Genomic DNA, 14566 nt, shown 5'->3' with positions numbered 1-14566 from the left:
AACATATTTTGTATCATAAAATACATATAATAAAAAGTATGTGATCAAGAATGGTAAATATAAGGAGTAGAAGGAATTTTGTAAAGACGTAAGTGAAGAATACTCAACTAGATCAGTATATGCATTCATTTGGGATCCCCCTGAGTTGAAGGGTTTTAAAAAATATTTGAATTAATTGTAAATGTAAGTTTAATTAATTCATTTGTTTTTAAAGTCTACAATAAATAACTTGTAAAAATAATTTGGTGGGTGCAAGGGGAACAGCTAGATAGCTCAGTGGATTGAGAACCAGGTCTAAAGATAAGAGGTCCTGAGTTCAAATCTGGCCTCAGATATCTGCTAGCTGTGTGAACCCCTGAGCAAGTCAATTGACCCCCATTGCCTATCCCCTTAATACTCTTCCGCTTCTGAACCAATACTCAGTATTGATTCTAAAGATGAAGGGTAAAGGTTTTAAAAAATAATAATTTGGTTTGGGGGGAGAGGGAAAGTATGGGAAAATATTCAAAATAAAAAAATTTAAAAAAATAATAAAAAATAATTTGGGGTGTTCATGTTTGTAGCCATAATAAAATATTTTCATCATATGAATACTGAGTATCGGTTGTTTTTTGTTTGTTTGTTTGAATTCTAGTTTTGCCTCCTGGTCTGCAGTGTGTGCACATTTTTTACAATCTTAGGAAGTTACATTCCTGGAGTCATACTCTCCTACTTTGTATGTAAGTCTGCCATCTTATCTTTGTCAAATTCCTATTGTATTTTGGTATATCACTGGCTTCCTTTAAGACTCAGCTTACTCAAGTGCTACCTTCTCCAGGAGACACTTACTAGATCTTCCTGCTTCTACTTTTGATGCTTCCTGGGTTATCTCCCAATATCTATTTTTATCTTACTTATTCTTATCTTATATTTTCTTATATAATTAAAATATATTCATATATATTTATTATATATTCTATACATGTTCTTATGTATTTTTATTATATTAAAAACATTTTTACTATGTTTTTTTCTCCCATTAGATGTAAGATCCTTGAAGGCAGAGACTATTTTTGCATGGGAAAAAAAATCAAACAAAGCCCAACACATGGCACTATAAATAAAAAGCTTGTTGATGGATTGTTTTTTATAAAAAGAACTAGCTCTAGTTTGGATTTCCACTCTGCCAACATATCTCATTTTATCCACAAGGAAATTAAAGAACTGTTTAGTGGCAGAGCTACAAATATATCCTGGGGCATTTGACTCCAGTTCTAGTCTTTTCTGGCATATCGTACCGAATCTTTGAAACTCACTTTCCTTGAAAATGAAATAGTCCATGAACAAGTTTCTTGGCTTACAGTGTTCAGATTGCAAAGGCATGAATGGATAGAAGTCTGGTTTCCCGCCAGCTTTTGAACAAGGCTTATTGTTAAAGTTATCTGTGGTGACAATGGTGATGATGAAGATGAGAGAAGGAAACTGAAAGACTGCCTTGTTTGTGAAATAAGTTCATTATTTTGTGTTCATGATTTCTATTCTGTCTACTGCCCAGTACTTTTCCTAAGAAATAAACACTTATTTGACAGTAAGGGACATTCAGGGCCTTTGTTTTTTTTTTTTTTGTTGTTTGTTTTTTGTTTGTTTGTTTGTTTGTTTGTTTTTAGAATTATGAGCCCTTGAAATAAATTCTTCCTTTCCCCTTTATTTTAGTACTCTGTGCCTTTTTGTGTCCACTGTTTAAATGCAATGAATTTGGACAAAGAGTATACAGCAAGATCAAGTCATTTCTGCTAAAACTAGATTTTGGAATAGGAGAATATATTAACCAAAAGAGGCGAGAGAAATCTGGTAAGTAAAGTTGAAAATGTCGATTCCACTTATGAAATGAGGCATACACATGTGAGTCATTCTTGAATTAGATTTAATATGTTGCTATGTAAGCAAAGCTTCATACTCACCACTATTTCAACTGCTTGCACTAATCCAAAGAGAAGACACATTTTATTTCAATTAGGAGCTTAAGGGATTTTTTCTGACTAAACATTGAGGAAAGTAAGCTTCCCCATAGACTATTTCTTATTTGATTTTAGATATTCTTCCAGTGTATTTCACTCATTACTTTGCTATTATTGAATAAATGACTTTAAAATGGGGAAACAGTGGCAGTGAAAGGCTTAAACATTTTATATTTTGCTATTTCTGAATAATTTTCTTTAAGTTGTATTAATTGGAAAATGGGATATTGATAATATGTTGTTGAGAAAGCCTAGAGAAGAAATAAGGTGGAATAGAATGATGAGAGAAATAAAGAAGAATCATGCCATGGGAGAAGACAAGAAGTAGGAAAACTGACTTCCTTCTCAGTTTATTTGAGCCAAGGATAGTTCCCTATATAATTAATTTATCTTATTCATAAATGAGGCTTTTGCTGTGAAAATATTCCCGATTTGGAAGTATTTGAGAATTTGAGAAATGCGGGATGGGCACAATAGATAAAAAGTAGCATTTTTTGTAAAGCTAGGAAATTGAAAGCTTATGTCTACATTTTCTTTTTCAACAGAGGCAGATAAAGAAAAAACTCATAAAGACGACAGTGAATTAGACTTTTCAGCCCTTTGTCCTAAGGTACTTCCTGGCTAATTTTCCCTGTTTTCTTTGGAGTTTGGCTGTGTAGAGTCACTTCCCTACAACAAAGCTTGATGGATGTTCCTTAAGTGGAACTTCAGTATTTCTAGGAGGTGACAAACTATAAGGAAAACATACATTTTGTTAAATGACCTGGTTTTGTTTTGTTTTTTTAATCTTACAACTAATTTCGTTAGTGTTTGTCTAAGAAAAGGTGGTTGGAATGCAAATTAATATTTGACTTTTAAACTTTGGCACAGGTTAGCCTCACAACTGTTGCCAAAGAGCTATCCGTGTCTGACACAGATATATCAGAGGTATCTTGGACTGATAACGGGACCTTCAATCTCTCCGAAGGATGTACTCCCCAAACAGACACTTCTGATGGTATGTAATGAGAGTGATGATGGTGAGGGCTAGGTGGCACCCTGGAGAGAGCATCAGGCCTAGAGGCAGGAGAACAGTTCCTCTTCCTGAGTACAAATCTGGCCTCAGATACTTCCTAGTTGGGTGACCGTGGATAAGTCACTTAAATGCTGTGCCTTTGTTTCCTCATCTGTAAAATGAACAGGAGAATGAAATGGCAAGTCACTCTGGGATTTGTCAAGAAAACCCCAAGTTGAATGTGACTGTAAAATTGCTGTACAACAGCTGTGCTAAGTCCTTTACAAATATCTCATTTGAATTTTAAAGTTTCTGTTTTCCTCATTTTACTATTGAGGAAATGGAAGCAAACAGATGTTAAGTGACTTTCCTAAGGACACAGAACTAGTTATTGTCTGAGGCTGGGTCTATGGACTCTGGGCCTAGCACTCTGACCACTGTCACCTAGGTTTCTCTTAATGTAATATATGCCAAAACATAATATATGCCATTGTTATTTTTATAGCCTCAATTATTATTAAAATGTGTGAAAATATTTGATCATCTATTCTAGCACTTGTATGTGCTAAGTTTACTGCAGTGAGGTGGCTATTTGGAGATAGAATAGATCATAATTTAGAGCCAGGAGAGGACATTGAATCCATTGAGTCCATACCCCCCCCCTTCATTTTACAGATGATGAAACTGAAACTGGGTTTGCTCAAAGTGATAAAGACTGCAAGCAACAAGTGGATTTTGAAAACAGGTCCTTTGAACTTAGAAATCCAGATGTTTTGGTATCAAAGTTGTGCCCCCACTCTGAAACATGAGACCTATATTCAGGAACAATCTTCTCTCACTTAATAATTGACAGTCAAATGCAATGAATGACTGGTCTCCTCTTTTCACATACCCTTACCTAAAATACAAAAGACTTAATTGCTTTTTAAAATAAATTCTATATAGTAAATTGCACAATAAATTGTATAAGTTTTGGATGAATTCACTTAGAGCAGTATAACACATTTTCTTTAATATCTGTCCTTCAAGACCATCAATAAAACTGAGAGGAGAATCTTTTCAGTATTAGCCCTAGCTTCAATGGACCTCTTATTGCTCACCAAACGTGCTTTGAGGTTTCATTAGATGCCAAGTCATGGAGGTGACCTTCAGATTCTCAAAGACTTTGCCAGAGGAACATAGGCTCTTTTAGGTCTTAGCAAGCTGGAAAGGTTTTGAGTACAGACTTATTCAGAACTAGCCTGACCAAGTTTGAAGAAGTTCACAATTTTGTGATTGTGGGACCAAAGACTGATTTTTTTTAAACCACAGCAATTACTGTCTACCAAGTTGGAGAGGTTGTGATCTCCATCAGTGGAGGGGAGTAATTTCTATATTTGCATTATAAATTATAAATCCATGAAAAATGAATATAAGCATAGTAAAAACCAGCCCTTCAGAAAATTAATATCTTCCTTGTTCATTGTATTTTAGAAGGAAGAAAAATCCCTGTAAGCATACTTAATGAATGAATGAGGAAGATAGAAGCTATAGTGGTTCAGGAGCCCAGGGTGCTGTTCTAGCACTGGCTGTTTGTGTGATCTCAGGCATGACACTGTGTAATTAGGATTTTGCTCCCCAAAACTCTCTTTCCCAGCTTCCCATGTTCCTTACGTGCTAATGTAGGGAGGATATATTTTTGTGTGGCTCCTCCCTCTTGCTCTTTTTCTCCTGATTGTGCTGGGAGGTTGGGCAGGAGAATTTTTCTCATATGTCTTTACTCAGGTTTTTACTTTTTTCTTGTATTTTTCCTACTTCAAGTGATTATTAATAAATCTTATAAAATATAATACTTGGAGTTATTGGATATTAATTTTAACTTAAACACTCACTTTACCAACTTGTGGGCCTCTGGGATTTTGTCCTATGGGGAATGCAAGACACAAGGATGGCTAACCTAGCAGGCAGCTCCAGTGTTCTGTGCTGGATTGTCAAATAGATGCAGACATTCAAGGACTGACGTCCTTTTTTCAAACATAGAATAAAGTAGCTCTTTGGCCCAAAGTACTGTAATCAGAAAAGAAGAATAAGATCCTTAGAGGCTTAATAAGTTACAAAAGTAAATGTTTGTTGGTGGCAGCACTCAGTTAAGTGAGGGCACTTTAATAATAAGTATGTGTAGGGAACTTTAATATTTGTAAAGCATTACATCTACACTATCTCTCACTTGATCTTCTCAACAATCTTTGGAGGTAGGATTTACAGATTAGAATACTCAGGCTAAGAGACTTGGCCAGGGAGACACAAGCTAGTAAGTGCCTCAGATAGGATTCCCCCTCAGGTCTTCCTAAACCCAAGTCTAGCACTCTAGCCATTGAACTGTGTATAGTAAAGATGTCCATTAGTTTATCAATCCATTTTGGAGAGAAACAGAAAACCTCATAGAAAAATCCCTCCATCAAATAGTATTTGTTTTAATCCTTCAGGAAACTGTGTAAAAAACAAACTTTTTTTTTCAGTGTAGCTAGTCTTTCTTTCCTGAATGTAGATCGGAATCTCATAGGTGGTGGTAGTAGTAGTAGTAGTAGTAGTAGTGGTGGTGGTAGTGGTGGTGGTGGTGGTGGTGGTGGTGGTGGTTGTAGTAGCAGCAGCAGTAGTAGTAACAATAGTAATATATTATTTTGTTCTCACAATCACTCCAGGAGAAAAATGCTATTATTATCCCCATTTTGCAAACAGCTTGGGTGACCTATCCAGTATCACACTGCTGGTCAGTGTTAGAAGCAGGATTTGAACTCAGGTCTTCCTGACTCCAGATCTGGTGCTGTGCTCTCCAGGCCATCGAGCTGTGTGGAGATGCCACAGCTAAGAACAGTGGTCACCTACTAACCACATGTTGCAAGATGAGTGTGTCTGCACTTAGCTTGGCTGGATCTGTAGTGAGTCTCCAGGCTCATATCTGAAGATTGTCCAGCGTGGTAGCTCCACGGCTAGCAGGACATGAGGAAGGATGGAGTTGGGGATCTGGCCTCAGATACTTTGTGGCTCTTGACTCTGGACAAGGCACTTAAACGCTGTCAGGTCAGAGTCAATAAAGGTTTATTTAACACCTCCTGGGGGACACAAAGTGAAGCATAAGGCAGTGGCAGCCTGGGGAGATCAGTCTCTTGAGAGTGGGCAGATTTGGGGAAATTTGTTGAGGAGGGTTTGATATTTCATTTCCCTGGGAAACCCAATACAGTTTCAGACTTCCAATGGTTCATGGTGATGCAGAAAAGACTGGATCAATTTTGTAGACTGCTTAAGGGTTGACTAAAGTAAGTCACCATTTAGATTAAGGGATTTTACTTCAGATTTCTTAACTGTTTATCTCAATTATCTCCTAGATCTTGACCGACCCAGTGAACAGGAGGAAGCTTTCTCCAAGGATCTTTCAGAATTTCCATCTCTAGAAAATGGCACGGGAACAAATGATGAAGATGAGTTGAGCCTTGGCTTGCCCATCCAGTACAAGAGAAAAAAAGAGCCGATGGATAGTGGTCACAGACAGAGCAGAGAGAGGCAGCCAACAGCTGGTCTCACCCTTCCTTTGAGCAGTGACCAGACCATTCATTTGATGGGAAATCTTGCTGGTGATGTCATTGTAGCTGCAATGTCTGCTGCTATCAAAGACCAGTTGCAACAAGGAGTTCAGAGAGCATCTTCCCAGCCTGTACCTAGTCCAGGAGAAGACACAGACACAGAAGAAGGTGATGATTTTGAATTACTGGACCAGTCAGAGCTCGATCAGATTGAGAGCGAACTGGGACTTACACAAGACCAGGATGTAGAACCTCAGCAAAAGAAATCTTCAGGCTTCCTTTCAAATCTGCTGGGAGGCCATTAACTTGGGAATCAGAGCTTGCAACAGAGCAGAAATAAACCACAAAAAAATTTAAAACAAACAAAAAGGCAAAAAAAAGAAAATTATATGAGCTGTGAGCTTTAACTATTACTTTAGATTTGTTGTCCTATTTTCCCTTCTGCAGTGAATTAACTGGATATATATCAGCTGAAACTGAAAATGTAATGTTTCTGATAATTATACCTTGACCACCTAGTAGCATGAAAATGAATTCTATATCCACTGTGTTGTCAGAGAGGAATGTTCTCTTTCTTTAAAAGGAAAAGGCCAGATTTTAGAGTGATACCTCAAGTATTCTCTATTCTTTTCATCATACTTCACCTTTCAAGCCTGCAAGGCAGTTTATTGTAACACAGTGAGATAAGACAAGTGTTGCAGACATAATATAGCTTTATGCTATCCTTTCCCTCTAGTATTTTGAAAGTTTTAAAAATTTGATGTTAAAGAATCCTCCCATCCTTTTTTTAAATTTAAGAACATGAACAGCACTGTCAAAATGAACTAACTAGGAAAATAAAATGATTTTACATAAAGCATTCTTTTAAACTCTTTGAATAGGCTGATACATTTCCAGGTTATTTCTGCAGTTGTAGGCTTATAGATTTGTAGAGTGGCCTGCTCCTAAATTGATTGCCATCTCTAGCCTTGCAACTAGAGATTATTAACCCAGAAAAAGCAAGTATTGCTGTCATGAAGATGCTGATCATGATGTAAACAGATAAAATTTCAGTTGCATTTTGTTTTCTGATTGTCATATGCTTGTGGTAGGGATTTTGTGAGTGCTGATGTTTAACATAAACAGACCTTCTTCCTACCCAGACGTGGTTTGAAGATATGTTCATCTTCTATGTTAATTGAGGAAATAGTAGCCACAAAAATCATTGTGAACCTCAGCAGCTTAAGCAGAATTATATAATCCCACACCCCTGGTCTGGGTAGTTAAAGCAAGAGAGAAATTTACATTGTTTGCAAATGTATTTATTTGTCATTTTAAGTCTACACATGTAATCTCTTGATGATTTGGGTTCTGGAATAGATTTTATCTATCATCAAAATATTACAAAAAACTTTTTGGATCATCTTTAAATAACTAAATTTGTTAGGAGGAACAGATTTGTTATTAAGGAACAAAGAAAGACATTATGCCAATTTATTAATGTGAAACAAGCTTTGAGAAGGGTTGAGGGACCATGTCAGCTATTAAAAAAAACCATTGTAGCTGGCATTTTGAAAGATAAACATGGTCACCTGGGACCCTCAGAAAGGAAGAATAATCCCAGCATATAGGAAGCCTATTTTTCTCTCCTTTTCTTTTGTTTACCTGCCTTATCTTCCTAAAGAATAATCACAGGTAATTAATCCTATGTTTTAATGTAGTGTACCTTATTTATTTATTTTTCTTTCTGAGGTATTAAAAATCTAGACTGAATTTGCCAAATATTGTAGGGAGAAAAGTTTCATAAGACTTTTGACATTTCCTAATTGTCGTTGCCGTGCTTTTGTGTCCATAGGTGCCTCGTGGCCGTGTTTGCTTGTCCTTTATTGGTACAAAGTGAGTCTGTGCCTTTGTTATCTTGCCCATTCTGGAACAAAGGAAAATTACTTTTATTAGCTAAATTGTGTGGTTTTGGGGAAATATGTCCTAATTCCATTCAATGAAAGTTTCTGGACGTGAAGAAAAGGTTAGATAATAACATAACAATAGTTTCAAGCTTCTTTCTTCATGTGCACTTCCTCACAAAAACATTCTTGTCCAGGAAGTCCAAACATCATATATAAGCCATTTCAATTTCTCAGCTGAGAAAAAAATGCAGGTTTCCCCCTCTCCCCTTAGTATACCTATAAGACAATCCAGGTAGTCATAAAAGTATAAAGAATATAAGAGGACGAGTCCAACGGAAGATTGTCAAGAGTTGACCTGTGTGATGGAATAAACAGTGAAATGTTAGAGAGTCAAATGTTTAAAAAATATAAATTCAAAAGGGCTTGAGGGTGGGGGTGGGAGTTGGCTTGGGAAAAGGTGTTACCAGGATTGCAAGTATAGTAGATGAGACATACTAGCTTTCTTTAAACAGTGGCATTGTAAGCAAGTGTGCACTTTAATGCTATTTGCTCAAAAAATAAATGTGATGATAATGTATCCAAAACAGCAAACTCTTCTCAAAATGTTAATTAAACCAAGAAACATTATAATGAAAGGAGTAGTTGTCGAGGCTTTTTGTATATAATCCTTTTTCTGGTTTTGAGATATAGTTGTAAACCAGTTGTGCATTTGCCCTTGTGTTTGAGAACTCATGTGTTGTGTCATCTGGCACATAAAAAAAAAAAAAAAAAAAAAAAAAAAAAAAAGGTAGTTTCCCCACCAGGGATCTTGCTACACATGCTTTATCAATACCATGGCATTGTATCTTTCCCCTGTTAAAAATCTCCTATCAAATCAAAAAGAATTCAGTCAAGGTGAACCAGGTGTACCTTTTCAATTCTAAATGTGTTAGAGTAATTGTTCTCTAATTTCATGCAGAACATGCCGAGTAACAGTATGTAATAATACAGTAGAGTTGATTATAGACTGTCTTATAAAATAACAAAATAAGGCTGGAAAAGTGGAGGTTTACTGTTTTGGAAGATCAAATTGGACCTTGAAGGAAAAGCTGTTTTCCCATTTTGAAAGGCCTTTATTTCTCTCTTATCCTATTAGCTTAAAATAGATTCTCCTCTACCAACGACCTTTTTAGAATCATAGACTATAAGAGCTGAAAGGGACCTTAAAAATCATCTAATCTAATCCCTTCATTTTACAGATAAAGAAACTGAGGCCCAGAAAGTAGAACATAAGCTCCTTTGAGGGCAGGACTCATTGGGGAACTTGACCTTTGTCTCCCTAGTGCCCAGCACAGTGCCTAGAATGTTACAGACACTTAATAAATGCTTATTCATTTGAATTAATAAAGAAACATTCGTTTTGCAGTCATGTAACAAGGTGGGGGGAAGCAATGATCTTTAATGAAATGAAACTTTTGGTATAAAAAATTGAGAGATCTTGTTGAAATTTCCTATACTTAAAAGGGGAAGTGGAGGTAATCACACATCCCAGAACATGTTAAATTTATCTTGAGTTTAAAGCAAAAGACATTTAAGAGAAATAAAGCAACTTTGACATTCATAATAAGAACATTTGTTTAAGAAATGTGTGCTTAATGTTAACATTTTTCCAATATTTGTGCAGAGTTGCTGTGCTTGGCATTATGGGAAGAAACATTAAATTTGAAATGGTGGTTGCCCTCATGCAGTTTACTGTTAAGTTCAAGGGTCAGGCTGAGGTATTTTAAATACTTTTCTGATTTGAATACTCAAATTATCCTGCTATAGTTAGTGGCAAGAGTGGAATTATTCTGGGAGATTTGACTGAACTACCATTGGTAATGCTGGATGGTCCAAGAATTAGATTTTTATGCATTCCTATCTCTCCTTTCCACTACAGTGTTAGTCTGGCCTATGCTAGATGGGAATAAGCAAATTTGGGATCTGTTTCTATTTTTATGGCCTGAAGCAAATCACTTCACTGCCCATGTGCCTCAGTTTCTCCTTCCATAAAATGAGGATTCTACTACTTATTCCCATTCTACCTCACCAAGATATTGAGAGCAAATGAGAAAGTTAATTCCTCAGACAAAAGGCACTGTGTAAACCAAGGTATTTATTATTTGACAATGTTATTTATGATGCCTTCCTTTTGAACATTAAAATAAAGGCATAACATGCAAGTGCCTACTCAAATGGAAATTCTTCTAAGATTTTCACGGCTTTGCACAAATGCAGACTTTTGTGAATTAACTTGGTTTTATTTTTTGAGTGTTTATGAAGGAAGGTTCAATGATAATTTGTGATAATTGAGCAGAATTTTATGAAATATTAAAAATCAGTTTTTATTTAGTTTGGATATATTCATTCTTAATTGAATAAGAAAAACCTTGGCCTAAGGAGAACCCCCAGAAGTCAGTTGATCTTTCAGACTAAAGTCTATGAACCAAACACTGTGACAGATACCTAAGCGTCAATTCAAGTTTATCATGAATGTACTCCATGAATCACCTGTAGACTCATATATCCAGATAACCAGAAATTTAGGAGGTTGCAAAATGTCTTAAAACTTTATGGAAGTATCCTTTGCAGCACTTTACTTAACATGAATGTTTTATGAACATGGAATAATTGATAGCAATTGTTTGTAAACCATTTAATAAATGTCTGTTAGTTTTTACCTTTTATTATGTTTTTTTTAATCCTCAAAAATGAGCTATAACCCAATGTATTGCCCACCTATAAAACTAGGAATGACCTATATAGAGGTTTATGAAAAAATCATTATTTTGAATTATTTTCTAGAGCTAATATTTGGATTTTGTTAAAACTATTAGGATGTTTTCAATTAATAACAGTAGAGTTAAGAATTCTGTTAGCTTTCATATTCTGGATTCTTTTATTAAGTGTTGACAAGTCTTGCTCAGGCCCCCAGCTTGGTGCCTTGAAATAAGGAGGAGCCAAAACTTTGTGTATGTTATCTCTTTGTGGAATCAAAATATATCCTAGCTCCAGATTTATTAAAATGAAGGATATCTGAAGGAATATCACAGAATATGAAAACAATTCTTATTCAAATGCTTATATATGAGCTATTTGTGTTATTTATCTATAAAAGGATTTAAAAGTCTTTAAAAACCCTTTCAGTGGGCTATAAGCCCCCAGAATTTTAACCAATAAATAATGAGGCATTTCCCTGAGAATTATATCCTTTGTTAATAGAAGAATGCACTCTATTAATAAAAGATGGGTCCATCTTGTCTGGTTCTTACTTGGAAAGAGCTCCATAAGCCGTGAACCCTCTCTTATGGGGAAGTGTGTTTTCTTTTAGATTGGCATGACAGTTCATCCTTTGGACATCCCCTGGCTGGCCTAATTGGTGGATATTTTGAGAGGAGGTTGACTTAAGAGATCTCAACTCTTCCCCATTACTTCATGGGGGATGGAAGGGCAGGCTATTCTTTTGGTGGGTGAATCCCTATAGAAGTGAAGGCTAACCTTGTTTATAGAAAAAAAAGGATCTTTATCCTTTCAAAGCCTTTAACAAAAGACAAAAGGTCCCAACTTAGATGCTTTGGGGCCTGTGAGTAAATTACTTTATCTTGAGAGCTGGCAGACCTTGGGAGGTTAAGTGGTTTGGGAAAATGAACAGTTTCACATAGAAATATTACTAACAAATATTAAAATTCAACACTAATTTTCCTTAGGGCATTTCTCCATATCACTCAAAAATAATGAAGCACCTTTAACAATAGTCTCAGCATTCATGAACGATGAACCCTGAATTGAGCATCCCAACATTATTCTTCTTGTACTTCTAAAATGTTCAATCTTATGCTACTTTGATCAGTCAGTATTTGAAGTCTACTCTGTGCTAGGTAAAAGGTGGGAGTGAGAGGGGGGGATATGATACTTTGTTCTTGAATACTTAATAATTCAATAAATATTTATTAAGTACGTTACAGCAATATTAGGTACTGGGACAGTCAGAAGTACAAGCTTTCTCATTTGTATACAGCACTTTGGTGTCTACAAAGTGTTTTATATGTATCATCCCATTTCCCATTTGAATGAAATTAAAAATGGTCTCTGGGCTCATCTATGTGTAAGAGGGAAATTTTAGGTATTTTATAGATATATATTTAAAATGTGGCCGCCAGGAATCAACAATTCAGATTGATTCCGTTATTAAATCAGACCCAGGTCAGCATCGGGTTAAGGCAGTTTATTTACAATTAGGAAGGTAAAGGTATGGGAATAAAGAGAAAGGGAGAGGCTAGTCCAGGCCTGCAGAGGCCTGAACGAGAGAGAAGGTTAAAAGGCTAAATAAATTAGACTGCAAGCCACAAGGCCTAGCAACCAGATAGGCTAGTGCTTACTTAAGGCAGAGTTTAGAAGAGGCCTAGGTAGACCAAGGAAGTCAGCCTAACTTACCCATGTGACAATACAGAGTGCAAGCGGTCTGTGGTCTCAGGAGATCCTTCAGCACCAAGTTCAAGGCGGGAACTGCCTCCACAGGAAGTAACCAACATACTTAAAGAGATAGTGTCCTTCGTCACTTTCCGTGGGTCCACCTCTAATTCAAGCGGACAAATGGCAGTCTCTACATTGATTTGGACTGCCCAAAGGGCAGTCCCTTGTTCTTGATTTGTTACTTATTGTCACGTGTTGGTAACTCATCTCCCCTCCCCACTAAGGGAGGTGGGAATGACCTCATCTCAGGTAGGTAGAGTTTTGACTATAGAATAGACTAGAGTTAATTCCATTTACACAATCCCCCCTGATGATCATTGGGTGCCTAGTCACCCCAAGTGATCATTTTACATAATCATCTTAAACCCACAAAGGTCTTCTAACTACAATAGTTAGAGATAAGAAGGAAATGGAAAAGAGAGAAAGCAAAACCAATGTTTTGCTAAGCGCATTGACAAGAAACTAATTGGGGGCAGTCCCCTATTGGCATAACATGTACAATTAAAGTAGCTGTTCAAAACCCATCAGTCCATTCATTAGTACCCAAAGTTCATTCTGGATCTCTCAATGCAACAAACCCCATCAGTTCAATCAATTGCAACCCAAAGTTCATTCTGGATCTCGTGATTAAATGTAGGTTCTTCAGGCATCTCTCTGCAAACAGTTCATTCTCTGGATTAAGGAATCAGCAAGTTTCTTTCTCTGAGAATTTTTCTCAAGCAAAATGAAAAATTAAATCTTGGATATAATAAAATACAATTAAATCTTGGATTTTATAAAAATACAATCCCCCCTGACGTGGGTATTTCGAAAGAAATACCCAGATCAGCTCAAGATATATGGTTGAATCATGGGGTTGTATGAGTAAATTCAAAAGAAAAAAAAACAAAAGTATATAAAATTCAAATAGAAGAAATTTGAAACTTTTGAAAAAGAAAACATTAAAATCAAAATCAAAATGTCAAAAGCTATGTATATAAAATTTTTGAAAAAACAAAATAATTTCATAACAGGCTCTTGTATTAGGGTCCAATTAATTATAATTCCCATCCTACTAGTCTATAGGACACAATGCAGTAATACTGCACTTGCCCATTTGCAGTTAAGACTACAGGAAGTTGCCATTCTATAAGAGAGAAAAAAGGACCAGATTATATGCAAGGGAAGTGTCTGTCATTCCCTTCATTCTCAGGAATATATGGATGAGCCAGATGATAGCCAACCTGCGGTACCTGACTGGCAGTGTAGTTCAAAGAGTCCTACGTCTTAACATATGTTAAGCATCGCAACTTGGATTCTTACACTGAGTTCAAGTCCTTAGTGTTGGCGTGGGAGTACCTCAATCCCACCTGTATTATGTATGATGTCCTTGACCTTGTGCTCCTTGGCACTATGTAGATGTTCTCATCAATCCCATTGGATTGGTCGGTCGGTCTCCATGACCTTGTGCTTTCTTAGCACTATTAACGGCTCTTTGTGTTCCCTTCTCCTAGAATCAGACAGAAGCATTAATCACAGTCCCATAACATTTAACAATATATGGCAAGTTCCCAAAGTCTAAACCTTGTGAGTATGCAGTAATATTACATCAAATATATATATATATATATGTATATATATATATATACATATGAATTA

At 36.2% G+C, this 14566-nt stretch overlaps 1 protein-coding gene across 2 annotated transcripts in view; it reads left to right on the top strand.

Moving 5' to 3' along the window:
* The window catches only part of RETREG1 (reticulophagy regulator 1), a 188902-nt gene extending 177767 nt beyond the window's left edge, over positions 1-11135 (top strand). For both annotated transcript variants that reach the window (XM_044665561.1, XM_044665570.1), the window contains 5 exons: positions 635-719; positions 1693-1830; positions 2543-2607; positions 2868-2994; positions 6357-11135. In XM_044665561.1, the coding sequence (XP_044521496.1) occupies positions 635-719; positions 1693-1830; positions 2543-2607; positions 2868-2994; positions 6357-6856 (915 nt within the window). In that variant the 3' untranslated portion in view covers positions 6857-11135. The remainder of the gene's footprint in view (positions 1-634; positions 720-1692; positions 1831-2542; positions 2608-2867; positions 2995-6356) is intronic.
* Positions 11136-14566: the final 3431 nt, after the last annotated feature.

This window comes from Gracilinanus agilis, chromosome 1, assembly GCF_016433145.1.
Source record: "Gracilinanus agilis isolate LMUSP501 chromosome 1, AgileGrace, whole genome shotgun sequence".
In the NCBI taxonomy this organism is placed as follows: domain Eukaryota; kingdom Metazoa; phylum Chordata; class Mammalia; order Didelphimorphia; family Didelphidae; genus Gracilinanus; species Gracilinanus agilis.
This window is presented reverse-complemented; position numbering and strand designations above follow the sequence as displayed.